The sequence below is a fragment of the Sceloporus occidentalis genome, unplaced genomic scaffold, assembly GCF_023333645.1.
Source record: "Sceloporus occidentalis isolate IW3139 unplaced genomic scaffold, rSceOcc1.0.p SCAF_244, whole genome shotgun sequence".
Taxonomy (NCBI): domain Eukaryota; kingdom Metazoa; phylum Chordata; class Lepidosauria; order Squamata; family Phrynosomatidae; genus Sceloporus; species Sceloporus occidentalis.
In genome coordinates, this window is record NW_028317224.1 from 688903 (window position 1) to 703263 (window position 14361).

The 14361-nt window shown below is 39.3% G+C and overlaps 2 protein-coding genes across 2 annotated transcripts; both read left to right on the forward strand.

Annotated features, from left to right (window-relative positions):
* Positions 1 to 1391: 1391 nt before the first annotated feature.
* LOC149276234 (olfactory receptor 6B1-like) lies at positions 1392 to 2318 on the forward strand. The gene has a single exon (XM_089503846.1). It carries the CDS (start codon positions 1392 to 1394, stop codon positions 2316 to 2318), a length of 927 nt encoding a protein of 308 aa, XP_089359972.1.
* Positions 2319 to 8441: 6123 nt separating this feature from the next.
* Positions 8442 to 9377, forward strand: LOC149276235 (olfactory receptor 11L1-like). Its single transcript, XM_089503848.1, has one exon. It carries the CDS (start codon positions 8442 to 8444, stop codon positions 9375 to 9377), a length of 936 nt encoding a protein of 311 aa, XP_089359974.1.
* Positions 9378 to 14361: the final 4984 nt, after the last annotated feature.

Consider the following 14361-nt stretch of genomic DNA (forward strand, 5'->3'; position numbering starts at 1 on the left):
TTTTAAAACAGATTATTTATCCTTCTTTGTCTCCTTCTTGACCGCCCTGGAGCCCTGTTTTCTGATCACTGTATAATGATTGGTTATCAGAGAACCTAGCAGGAACTCCACAGACCTTAAGTCTTTTGGCTGTGTTACCGATGACACTATAGAAACTTCCATAATAGCAGAGAACATGCTGTGTGATTTTTTGCCGATATAATAATATGTTTATCATTGAAGGGTTTTTATAATATAGTGTGAGATATGGAGGTCCTCTATTCCTAAAGCATGTAAATTGGCAAAAAAATATTTATTTGTAGTGGCAACTCGCAAATCCACCAAAGTTGACTTCCACTGGCAAAACTCACTCTCAATTCATCTACACTTGCTTTGGAGAGTTGAGAAGAATCCGCAACTTGTGCTTCACACTTTACTCTGTTGACCATTTCTTAGCGAATAGACCCACGTTTTTCAGTTGGCAGAGTTACATGGTAATAAGTTAAAACAAAATAACAATAAGTTACATGAGTAAAGACATGAAATAAAACCATAGCAGAAAAAGTCAAGGAAAATTACATTATGGAGCCTACTATGAGTGTAAATGTTTATGAACTTCAAGTAAAAAGATAACTAACCTGTAGGTGTTATTTTTAATTGTGGTGGTGTCCGTTTCTTCCACATGCCCAACGCAACAGCGAAGCAGATAATGGCGAATTTTTGTTTGCATTTTGTTGGGGGGTTTTTTCACTCTCACTCACACTTACTCTGTCACACTCTTCCTCACTCCCTGTCAATGTCTCCTAATCTCCAGTCCTTGTCATGCCTCTTCTTGCTCTTTTGCCTTCATTCTTTGTCTCCCTGCTATCTGCTCCATTGACCAAGCCTTCGGTAGCATTTCCACATAAGGGCTCCAAGAGGCCAGAATAATGCAAACAGATCAGCAGAGAAAAAGACACATTTAGTGTCTGCATTATTCTATATAGAGTATGAGTGAGTGAATGAGGATGAGTGACAATGAATTTTGTGTATCAATTGAAAAAGCTCTCCGAAAGGACAGGTAATGAAATTTGTTCTCCTTAAACTAATGAGCCAAACATAAAATTAAAAAAAAATGTCTCCATCGTGTGTATAAATATGATCTCTTCTTCCTAATCCTTTGTTTTGGCTATTTATGTTTTACTTTTTGAAGGTTTTCTGGAGACACCAGACACCTCTATTATCTCTGACCTCAGGATCCCGAACCACCACTATTTTCCAGTTGGAGGACTGAACCTAATTTAGTACTTTCTCAAACAACTAATTTGTTTTTGTGCAATTTTACAAATGATTCCACAACCCAAAGACTGATTTTAGGTAAAACGATCAGGGAAAATATCTCACTGTATATTAATGACTTTGATTTTTTAAAGATGAACCAATCAAAAGTAACAGAATTTCTACTGCTGGGCTTTCAGAATCCCCAGATTGTGACCTGGGTTCTACTTATTTTGTTCCTTGTGATCTACATCTTGACGTTAGTCTGGAACCTGCTGATTATCATATTGGTGGCCAAGTTTCAAAATCTGAAATCTCCAATGTATATCTTCCTCACTCAGTTAGCATTGTGTGATATCTTTCTTACCACAAATATTATCCCTAAGTTGCTCCATGTTATAATTAATGGAGGAAGCACAATAACCTTTATTGGCTGCATCACTCAGTTTTGCTTGTTTTGTGTTGTAGATGTCACAGAGTGTTTCCTTCTCACAGCGATGTCCTATGATCGGTATTTGGCCATTTGTCGTCCACTCCATTACACGTCCATCATGGGTTTCAGGCTCTATTTCCAACTCATTCTTTTTTCCTGGCTTTTATCATGTATAATATCATCTGTCATTGTACCTCTGGCTTCTACTTTGCAATTCTGTGGTCATGTGATGGACCATTATTTTTGTGAACTTGCTCCCTTACTAGAGTTGTCGTGTACAAAGCATACTCTCGCTGAACTCCTGGACCTTGTCCTTGGCATACCTTTTCTAACCATCCCCTTTTTCTTTGTTATTTTCACATATATTTCTATTTCTATCACCATCCTTGGAATTTCCTCCAGCACCGGGAGGCAGAAAGCCTTCTCTACCTGCAGCTCTCACCTGACTGTTGTTTGTATCTTCTATGGGACTATAATGATAGTTTATTTTGCCCCCAACAAATGCCAATCCTTTAATTTTAAAAAAATATTATCCCTTTTATATACAGTGTTTTGCCCATTTCTTAACCCAATTATATATAGTCTTAGGAATCAGGATATCAAAATGTATCTGAAAATATATATTTCAAATACGCTAATAACGATTTAAAATGAGTTTTTTTCGTTTCCGTCTGTCTATCTTATTTCTCTCTCTAGATCAACCGTTTTACGTTTAAAGAAAATCCACTGGATGATTTTTTATTGTGTGAAAAAAAATCTCTGCTCACTCAAGTTGGGCAAGTTAAGGGATACCTCGACTGACTAGACTTAACCAAGGTTACATTTCTCTGCAAAACATAATCAGAGGTAACTCTTGGTTCTTTTGCAATTTGATTGGATACTGTCTTCTATGCTTTCCACTTTTGAATAATATTTCTCACTGTAGAATGATGGACTTTAAATTATTTGGCCTTTTCATGTGAAGAAAAAAACTCTGCTCAGTCAAGATAAAGGCTAAAAGGTTATTATTTGTAAACATGTCTACAAGTTAGGGATCTCGAGAGTAAGGCTTAAAATATGATTATTATTCATTTATCGTACCTGTACTTTTTGTGTATGGGGACTGTGGGGTTAAAATGAATGAAATGTGGGTAGGCACTGAGCCCATCTATACCTCTTTGCTAGCCCTAAATGTCACAATATTTATTTTGTAAACTAATAAATTATCTGGAAAGTGTGCTCAACAACTCTACTCAATAAAGGTATCACCTTGCCAGAATTTGTTTCCGGTATCACAATGTCACAGTTGCTACCAAGACTGATGAATTCCTAAAGAAAATCCATTCCTTGATTTATAAGGAACATTTCCCAGGTTCTGTCATAATTAAACATGTTATCCAGGCTACTAGTATTCCTTACTTGAGCTAAATCAGAATAGATCAGATTCCATTTTTCTATTCTCATTAGATTAAGAGAGCTTTGAGAGAATGAGATTTTTGTCTCCGTTTGGAATTTGTGGAAATGTACTTTATCTAGTAAGATAAACCTCATTTTTAGTAGCTGTCTGACATACCTCTGATGGGCTTCACGTGTGAGAAACTAGGAAGATATCTTCTACCATTGCTCCTGGGGTAAGGATTAGACTTGTGCATTTGTCTTCGGGCGAACATGAAAACAAACTCGAAGAGTGTGTTTTTGTGTTCGTTCTGAAGACACGTAGAAGAGAAGACAGTGCCGGTAAAACGTAGGCGAAGACGAAGACTCACACACGAAGAACGTCTACTAATCTCCCCGGTCCCTTCCCCATCTAACTTACCTTATCTTCACGGCATCGCGGGAGTTGACTGAAGCGGAAATCCTCAGGTTCGTCGTCAGGGGTTACAGGGCAGTGCGAGTGAGCCTATTGGTCACCTGCAGGGTCTTCCGCTGGCATCAGCCAATGGTTGATGCCAGAGGAAGACCCTGCGGGTGACCAATAGGCTCACTCGCACGGCCTTTTTAACGCCTGTTTTTTGCTCCCGTTAACCCCTGCGATGCTGCGTTGGATAACGGGAGCAGAAATCCGTAGGGTAAAGGGCCGTGCAAGTGACCAATAGGCTCACTCGCACGGCCCCTTACCACTAGTTGCTATGCAGAAAAGAAAAAAAAAACCTGGGACCCTGCTGCAACAGTTAAAAGTCCGTGCCAGTGACCAGCGCTGGTACGGACATTTAACTTAGCATAATAACTTATTATAACTTCGTACAGAATGCTGCCCTCTGTTGGTACGATACATTGGGTAGTTTAATAAGTTATTATGCTACTCAATGTAAAACCAACAGAGGGCAGCATTCTGTCCGAAAATATATTAGCCATATGTGGCAGTGTGTTCATTTTCATTTATTAATTATTTAAGTAAAATATATTCCCATGATCCGCTGGTCTTCCCGCTGCAACAGTTAAATGTCCGCACTCGCGGGCATTAATTCTGTCGAACTTGCAAACTCTTTTTTTCTATTTATTTTGGGGGGTTTTGTATTAAACCATTACACGAAAGGATCATGGGAATATATTTTATTTGAATAAATGCAAATGAGCACACTACCACATATGGCTAATATATGTTCGGACAGAATGCTGCCCTCTGTTGGTTAGATACATTAAGTAGCATAATAACTTTGGATTTCAAGCATATGGAACAATGCTACTCAATGTATAACCAACAGAGGGCAGCATTCTGTCCGAAGATATATTAGCCATATGTGGCAGATTGCTCATCTGCATTTATTCAAATATTTGGGAATCATATGCCTACCCCATTAATATGCGCCTTCCCTTACTGTTTTTTTTGTTTGTTTGGTTTTTTTTGGGGGGGGTTGGCCATTTTCCAAAAAACAGAGGTTATTTGTTTGTCTATTAACTTTTTATTGTCGCATTTAAAAGATAAAAAAACCGGTAATCTTACCAGTCTGGTGTTTCCTGATATATCGCCGTATAAGAGGAAGAAATAAGCGACAGCCAGAGCTGCTGCGGTATGCGTTAACCCCGTATTAACACCTTAACCAGAAAAAAACGAAGAAAAAACGAATATTCGCCCGAAGAGAAGACAGGAACGGGCGAATATTCGCGGAATACGAAGATTTTTGGGGGGACGAAGACGAGCACTAAGACGAAGAGCCCCCTGGTGCCCAAGTCTAGTTAGAAGCATGTCCAGGTATTTATCGACCCTTAATTGCAGATATGAGCAACAGGTTTGACAGAAGCAGGCATGGAACCCAAAATCCACCTAGTGGCGTAATGGTTGGGAGTATTACCTATCTTAGGCAAGGTCTCTGGTTTAAACTCCAACGCAGAGAACCTTTGTCTCACATGTCACAGCTCTTATTGGCAGGATCAGACTAATATGACTAAGGCTAGGTTTCCACTTGGTTTTTTTTTGCTAAAAACGCCCATAAAAACGCCAATAGCGCCACCTGGCGTTTTTTTTGTGAAAAAACGTTGCAGCCAGATGTTAAAAACAAACCAACGGGATCCTGCCTGCCAAAAGCAACAGCAAACAATTTGCACCATCATTTGGGGCCAATCTTCCTAGAGGAGCAGACATTCGGAATAAAGCACGCCTTACAAACCACAGAAAAGTGACAAAAGGGTCCGCCGGGGTGTTTAAGTAGAACTCTACCAAGTAAATGACATCGGGGGCAGATACTTGCCATTTATCCTAATCCGTTTTAGCTGGGTGAAACTTCTAACTTGTAAAGGCTGGAAAAACTGCCTAAGGTCAAAAAAAGCAATTTCCACAGAAAGGCTAAAACGCCAGAAAAAACTCCAGAAAAAAACGCCAAAACGCAGGAAAATGCAGTGGCAGTTTTCTTGGCGTTTTTCATCAAGAAAAAAAACGCAGGACAAAAACCCAAGTGGAAACCTAGCCTCATGGCTTTTTTTCTCTCCCATAGACTTCTATTGGAGAAAAACGCCAAGATTTCCTTGCAAAAAACGCCAGAGTGTCAACATGCTGCGATTTTGAAAAACTGCCACAGAGCCCAAAAAAGCAGAAAAACGCCAAAGAGGACTGAAAAAACGCCAAACAAAAAAACGCCAAGTGGATATGGCATTCTGCGATTTCCTATTGAAGAACAGCTAACATCTGGCTGCTGCGTTTTTTCACAAAAAAAACGCCAGGTGGCGCTATTGGCGTTTTTATGGGCGTTTTTAGCTAAAAAAAAAACAAGTGGAAACCTAGCCTAATAGAGGTTTCCTATGTAATGGCACAAGCGAGCTAAAACTTGAGGTTCTCCTGAGCAGGGATGCACCATAGAGCTGGCTATTAAGTGGCTGCCATTTCATGGCTGAGTTGATAACTTAACTTTTTATTGATCTCTTGGAGTCCACGCCAAGTGAAAAAGTGAGTCCAGAAGTGTTTTTGTCAGAACCCTCCTAGGAATTTACTCTTAGGCTAGGTTTCCACTTGTTTTTTTTTAGCTCAAAACGCCCATAAAAACGCCAATAGCGCCACCTGGCGTTTTTTTTGTGAAAAAAACGCAGCAGCCAGATGTTAGCTGTTCTTCAATAGGAAATCGCAGAATGCCATATCCACTTGGCGTTTTTTTGTTTGGCGTTTTTTCAGTCCTCTTTGGCGTTTTTCTGCTTTTTTGGGCTCTGTGGCAGTTTTTCAAAATCGCAGCATGTTGACACTCTGGCGTTTTTTGCAAGGAAATCTTGGCGTTTTTCTCCAATAGAAGTCTATGGGAGAGAAAAAACGCCATGAAAAAGCCATGTGGGTTTATTGCCTTGGCGTTTTTTATGGCGTTTTTTCCACAGTTACAATGCAGAGGATGGACCCAGTATCTGTGTGTCCTACGAGAAATAGGCTGGAAACAAACAGTTTCACACAAAACAAAGTCCTGGACTGGTTCATATTGAATTCTACACCATTTGGAACAAACATGCCATTACAAACAAACATACGCGACACATCAACTGGATCCTGCGTGCCAAAAGCAACAGCAAACAATTTGCACCATCATTTGGGGCCAATCTTCCTAGAGGAGCAGACATTCGGAATAAAGCAGGCCTTACAAACCACAGAAAAGTGACAAAAGGGTCCACTGGGGCGTTTAAGTAGAACTCTACCAAGTAAATGACATCAGGGGGCAGATACTTGCCATTTATCCTAATCCCTTTTAGCTGGGTGAAACTTCTAACTTGTAAAGGCTGGAAAAACTGCCTAAGGTCAAAAAAAGCAATTTCCACAGAAAGGCTAAAACGCCAGAAAAAACTCCAGAAAAAAACGCCAAAACGCAGAAAAATGCAGTGGCAGTTTTCTTGGCGTTTTTCATCAAGAAAAAAAACGCAGGACAAAAACCCAAGTGGAAACCTAGCCTTACTGTTATTTTCTCTCATTCTCACAAAATTGTTCAAAACGTAAACAATTTAAGTGAAATTAAGCTCACACTGAATTACATTTTTCAAAAATACCCTCTGGTTTCATACAAAACCCTGAAGACTTAATTTGAAAAACACAATTATAATGTTAAGACAGAGAAGTCCCAGGAATTCTCTGTGTGATACTCGTGATACCCTTAGTGTTCTTGTACAGATATGATGTCATGCTTCTCTGCACAGTATAAAGGCCTCTGAAGCAGTTATTGTCTGTTTATTGCTCTGAAATCCTGCTACAGAAACAGTGCAGGTTCTCAGAAAATAATATTCCCAACTAATATCTTTATTCATGAAGTCGCTTATTTCTTCCTCTTATACGGCGATATATCAGGAAACACCAGACTGGTAAGATTACCGTTTTTTATCTTTTAAATGTGACGATAAAAAGTTAATAGACAAACAAATAACTCTCTCTATTTTTAATATTCTTCACAAATGTACTGTGCATTGTTGGGTTTTCTTTGTACCCTAAAAATTGGATTTTTAAATTTTTTTTTGTAAATAAATCTTCTTTATATTCCATTCACCCCTTTCTATCTCATTTTATGAATTAAAACTACAGAAATAGATATGTAGATGATAGATAGATAGATAGATAGTTGCCAATAATAGGGGTGCCAATAATTGTGGGACACATATATTTTATTTTTATTTTTTTGATAAATCTGTGTTGTGTTTGCAATTGTTTGATATCCATGACAACAGATATTTGTATTGTGTATTGTTTGATAAAAAAAAGATCAAAAGGTTAAACAATTAAGACCATTTTTTGACAGCCTTCTCTGCTCATATTTACCAAGGGTGCCAATATTTTTTTTGGAGGGGGGCTGTATATCTCCCGTTAACTGGAAAGCAACTTAAATATTAAAAATAATTCAAGTTTCTTTTACATCTGTACTATGTTGGTGTTGACTTAAGTCGTGTTAGTTTGACAATAGATAAAAATGATATTTTCGTGACCTGTACAGAATATACATGTTTTTGCTAAGGGTAGACTAATATCTCCTCCTCTTATATTTTTTTCACTACTATATTTTTTTTGCAGGATCTGTATAATTTCTGGATATTTATCATGTCTCCGATCTGAGTGAAGTGTTTGATTTACCATATATTTGATTTTATTTAAAAATTGGAGGAACGAAGCCAACCACATAACCTGAGGACAACCTGTTTGTGAATTATTTTAACATATTTATGTAAAACAAACCATTGAGCTACTAGCCCCCTCATGCAATTTTTAGTTTTGTTGTGATTTGTATATGAGGTTTGTAGAGGGGAAAAAATGCTGGATAAATTATCACTAAAGTACCAGGAAGAACTATTATTATTTTTGTAATCAAATCAAATATCCCATTGCTTTTTTTAATTCGTAAATATGTTCAAAGTGAATCAGACAAAGATAGCTGAAATTCTTCTGTTGGGATTTCAGAATCAACAAAATGTTAACTCCATCCTGTTTGTTCTGTTCCTTGTGATCTACATCTTGACGTTAGTCTGGAACCTGCTGATTATTATATTGGTGGCCAAGTATCAGAGTCTGCAATCCCCCATGTATTTCTTCCTCACTCAGTTATCGGTGTGCGATCTCCTTCTGACCACAAACATAGTCCCCAACCTGCTCCATGTTATAATTAATGGAGGAGGCACAATATCTTTAGTTGGCTGCATCTCTCAGTTTTACTTTTTTTGTGTTTCAGAAGGTACAGAGTGTTTCCTTCTCGCAATGATGTCCTACGACCGGTATTTGGCCATTTGTCGCCCATTGCATTACACCTCCATCATGAGTTTTAATCTCTATGTCCAACTCATTCTTCTTTCCTGGCTTTTAGCATGTATACCAACATTTATTCTCGCACCTCAAGTTTCTGCTTTACAGTTCTGTGGTCATGTCATTGACCATTATTTCTGTGACCTTGGTCCCCTTCTAGAGCTTTCTTGTGCAAAGCATTCACTTCTTGAAATAGTAGATTTTGTCCTAGCCATACCCTTTGTAGCTGTCCCTTTCTTCTTTATTATTTTTACATATGTTTCTATTTTTATCACCATCCTTGGAATCTCCTCCAGCCTTGGGAGGCAGAAAGCCTTCTCCACCTGCAGCTCTCACCTGACCGTAGTGTGTGCCTTCTATGGGACTGTCATAACAGTTTATATGACTCCTTCAAAAGGGCTATCATTTAATATAAATAAAGTGTTGTCTCTTCTATATACAGTACTATGCCCATTTTTTAACCCAATTCTATACAGTCTTAGGAATGAAGATATCAGAATGCATTTAAACACGTTTATTTTGAGAAGCCTAAGAAGGATTTAAGGGGGGAAAAAAAACACATACAAAATGAGTGTTTCTTCAACCCATCTTTTCTTGCTGTAAGAACCTAAAACCTTATTTGGCCCCTTAGTCTTTTTATCGTTTTAGACGTAGTATACTTAACTAATCCTCTGACCCTCTAGTACACCATGACAATTTAAAACATACTCCTAACAATTCTTCTCCTCTGAAATATACTTCCATTTATTATTGATGAATACGTAAATATATTCACTTAGGCACAAGAAGGAAGGATATTTAAAAGAGGGAGAAATGTTGGGACAGGATGTCATGGTCTACAACTTGAGTGTCAGAAGCTCATAGTAACATAGTTCATAACATAGTTCATAAGGTTGAAAAAAGACCAAAGTCCATCAAGTTCAACCTATATACATATTGTGTCCCTACTGTGTTGATCCAGAGGAAGGCAAAAAACCCTTATGAAGCAGATGCCAATTGCCCCATACCAGGGGGAAAATTCCTTCCCGACTCCAAATATGGCAATCAGAATAAATCCCTGGATCAACGTTCTGTCCCTATTAATCTAATATCCATAACTTGTAATATTATTGCTTTCAAGAAACACGTCCAGGCTCCTTTTGAACTCTTTTATTGAGTTTACCATCACCACTTCCTCTGGCAGAGAGTTCCATAATCTCACCTCTCTTACAGTAAAGAACCCCCGTCTGTGCTGGTGTAGAAACCTTCTTTCCTCCAGCCGTAGAGGATGTCCCCTTGTTATAGATACAGTCCTGGGTATAAATAGGTCCTGGGAGTGATCTCTGTACTGTCCCCTTATATATTTATACATAGTTATTAAGTCCCCCCTAAGCCGTCTTTTTTCCAAACTAAATAACCCCAATTCTGATAATCTTTCTGGGTACTGTAGTCCTCCCATTCCCCTTATTACTCTGGTTGCCCGTCTTTGAACCCTCTCCAGCTCCACTATATCTTTCTTGTACACTGGTGCCCAGTACTGTACACAGTATTCCATGTGTGGTCTGACTAGTGACTTGTACAGGGGTAGAATTATTTCCTTGTCGTGGGCATCTATGCCCCTTTTGATGCACCCCATGATTTTATTTGCCTTAGCAGCAGCTGCCTGACACTGGTCGCTACAGGTAAATTTACTGTTAACTAAAACTCCTAAGTCCTTTTCCATGTCAGTCGTCCCCAGTGTTTTCCCATTTAATACATATTCCCAGCCTGGATTTTTCTTCCCCATGTGCATAACCTTACATTTATCTGTGTTGAACCTCATCTGCCACATCCCAGCCCAAGCCTCCAACCTATGCAGATCCATTTGTAATCGTGCGCTGTCCTCTATTGTGTTAACCACGTTACAGAGCTTAGTATCGTCTGCAAAGATTGATACTTTACTATGCAATCCCTCTACAAGGTCATTAATAAATATATTAAAAAGAATAGGACCCAAAACTGACCCCTGTGGTACCCCACTAGCAACAGTCACCCACTCAGAGTATGTACCATTAATAACCACCCTCTGTTTCCTATCACTGAGCCAGTTACTTACCCACATACACACATTCTCCCCCAGCCCAAGCATTCTCATTTTATGTACCAGCCTTTTATGTGGCACCGTATCAAATGCTTTGGAAAAATCAAGATATACGACATCCAGCGATTCACCCCGATCCAGTCTTGAGCTCACCTCCTCATAAAAGCTGATCAGGTTAGTTTGACAGGACCGATCCCTTGTAAACCCAATGCTGATATGGAGTCATACACTTATTTTCATTGAGATTCTCCAAAATAGCATCTCTTAGGAAACCCTCAAACAGTTTACAGAAGTTAAACTAACAGGCCTATAATTCCCCGGGTCACTTTTTGTCCCCTTTTTGAATATTGGCACAACATTTGCTATGCGCCAGTCCTGGGGAACAGACCCTGTCACTATAGAGTCCTTGAATATTAGAAATAGGGGTCTGTCTATTACATTACTTAACTCCCTTAGAACGCGGGGGTGAATGCCATCTGGACCTGGTGATTTGTCTATTTTGATTTTTTTTAGGCGGCACTGCACTTCTTCCTGGGTTAGACAGGCGACATGTACTGGGGCATTTATCTCATCCTGCTGTATATTACCTGGCATTTCATTTTCCTCTGTGAATACAGCAGAGAAGAATATATTTAATAGATTAGCTTTTTCCTGATCCCCGTCTATAACTTCTCCCTCATTACTTTTTAAGGGGCCAACGCTTTCATTGTTAACCTTTTTACTATTTATATAGTTAAAGAACATTTTGGGGTTTGTTTTACTCTCTTTGGCAATGAGTCTTTCTGTCTCCAATTTTGCTGCTTTTATCTGATTTTTACATATTTTATTTTTCCCCCGATAGCTTTTTAGTGCTTCCTCACTGCCTTCCTGTTTTAGTAGCTTAAATGCCTTTTTTTTGCCATTTATTGCCCCCTTTACATTTTTATTTATCCACATTGGTTTTCTCTTGTTCCTGACTCTTTTATTCCCATACGGTATGTACCTTTCACAGTGAGAATTTAAGATATTCTTAAAAATCTCCCATTGAGCGTCTGTACTCTTGTTTTTGAGGACATTTTCCCAATTTACAGTGTTAAGGGCTTCTCTTAGTCGATCAAACTTTGCCTTCCTAAAGTTCATGGTTCTTGTGGCTCCTCTAAGAGTTCCCTTATTGAAGGACAAGTTATAATGCATCATATTGTGATCACTATTTCCTAGATGTCCCCTGACCTGCACATTAGTTACTCTGTCAGGTCTGTTGGTTAATATTAAGTCCAGTAGGGCGCCCCCTCTGGTCGGGTCCTGTACCATTTGGGACAGATAATTATCCTTACTTATAGTGAGAAACCGGTTTCCTTTATGAGATTCACAGGTCTCTGTTTCCCAGTTTATGTCGGGATAGTTAAAGTCCCCCATAATAACCACCTCATTGTGATTAGCTGCCTTGTTTATTTGCTTTAATAATTGATCTTCTGCTGCTTCCATTATATTTGGTGGCTTATAGCAAACCCCGATCAGTATTTTATTATTTTTCTTTCCATATATTTCTACCCATAATGACTCCACATTATCATTTCCCTCACTTATATTCTCCCGCAGTGTGGCCTTTAGGCTGGACTTTACATAAAGGCAAACTCCTCCCCCTTTTCGTTTTTTCCGATCCTTCCTGAATAGACTATAACCCTGTATGTTAACCGCCCAGTCATAGCTATCATCCAACCTTGTCTCTGTTATACCCACTATGTCATAATTTTCTTCAGACATTATTAACTCCAGTTCGTCAGTTTTATTGGTCAGACTTCTGGCATTAGTAAGCATACAATTTAGAGGTGTATGGTTTTTTTCCCTATGAAGCCTATCCCTATTAACTATTATAACCCCTCCCTCTGCTCCACCCCCAGGTACATTTATAAGCCCCAGCTCTCTATCTACACTATCTTCCTCATGTAAGAGAATTTGGTTCATAATTTAGGGTTTGACACATATCACCTTACCCAATATGGTGAAATTCTCCCAATTATGACTTCTAGTTCATGCCTACCTAGTGTCCTTGTTTAGTTTTCTCCTCTTGTTATATTGGTATTTCCTCTATTAATCCATGACTTTGAGTTGCTTCACTTGAGCCTTTCCAGAACTAGCCCAGTCCCAGTACTGTGCGTTTGTAATGGATTGGGAAGTCAAATTTATCATTATGTATCTTCAGATTGAAATGATGATCTCATTCGGTTCTCTAGAGGAGACTCACCTAAAAAAGAAATGTTATATCCCAATAATAAAGATGGATCCCCATCTGGTACAAGTGACTGGTGACTTGGGTTGCAGAGATCAGATAGGAGAAAATCATGATGAAGGAAGAAGACAATTCCTTTATCTGGAAGCAAATGAAGAATACAGTTTGTCTTAATGATCTTAAGACTGAAGTCTATATTCTGCATCAACAGGTATAAGTCCTATAAGGCATTATAGGATTTAAGCTGCATTTTGGGATAAGAGAACTTTTCCAACTCTTTGCTTCTTCTCACTTTGCTCTTTGGGAGTTTATTCAGTAATTACAGTTGAAATAAGAGAATGAGTTCAGCAGCCATGAATGTTTCAAGAATTCATGCACAAAGCCAAAAGAAGAAACACGATCTGATGTCTTTAGAGACATGAATGTTCTAAATAAATGAACCTAATATACAACCCATGGTGGACAGTAATCTCTTTATCTCATGTATTCATTTTCTTTTGTCAATTTGAGTATTTTATTTAATTTTCATTTTGATGATTACCATTTAAAATGCTAAGTGGTATGCAGGATAAAAATGATAACAACTCCCAGAAGCGGCAGAGGCAGGGGTGGGCTGGGCCGGGGGGCAGGGGGGCAATTGCCCCCCAGGCCGCCCTGAATCCGGGCCGGCAGGCTGGCCGGGCGGCCGGCAGACGACCATTCATGGCAGCCGCAAAGTTAAAAACTAAGCGGCGGCCACCAGGACTGGCCTGGTGGGGGGCGGTCCGCCTGGAGTGCCGCTCACTGAGGGGTGCCGGCACGCCTCCGAAAACGATGCGCGCGGCAACTGTGGCTGTGCGTCGGGACTTGATGTCCCGGCGCACAACACTGAAGCCACGCCCACCGTCTTCCGCACACCGGAAAGACAGGACACAGAAGAGGAAGAAGAAGAGGAAGAATGAAGAGGAGGAGGAAAAGTGCCAGTGCCAGAGGAAAGGTAGGAAAATATTAGTAAGTGTGTGAGAGTGATGGGTGTTATGCTGTAGTTTATGATGAATGTTTGTGAATGAGGGTTTCAGATTGCATGGAAGTGTGGGGGGATAGCATGGCATAGGGAGGCTGTCTAGGCATGATAGGACTGTGATTGCTGTTATCAATTTTTTATTTTTTTTCGTCCTATAATTCAATAACAGTATTAATAGATATATATGGTTGCAAACAGCAATCAGCCAGTCAGCCAGTACATGCTAGAACCTGGGCATGATAGGATTGTGATTGCT

Excerpts from the sequence above, each read along its gene's own strand:
- LOC149276235 (XM_089503848.1), top strand. The coding sequence starts at position 8,442 with ATGTTCAAAGTGAATCAGACAAAGATAGCTGAAATTCTTCTGTTGGGA.
- LOC149276234 (XM_089503846.1), top strand. The coding sequence starts at position 1,392 with ATGAACCAATCAAAAGTAACAGAATTTCTACTGCTGGGCTTTCAGAAT.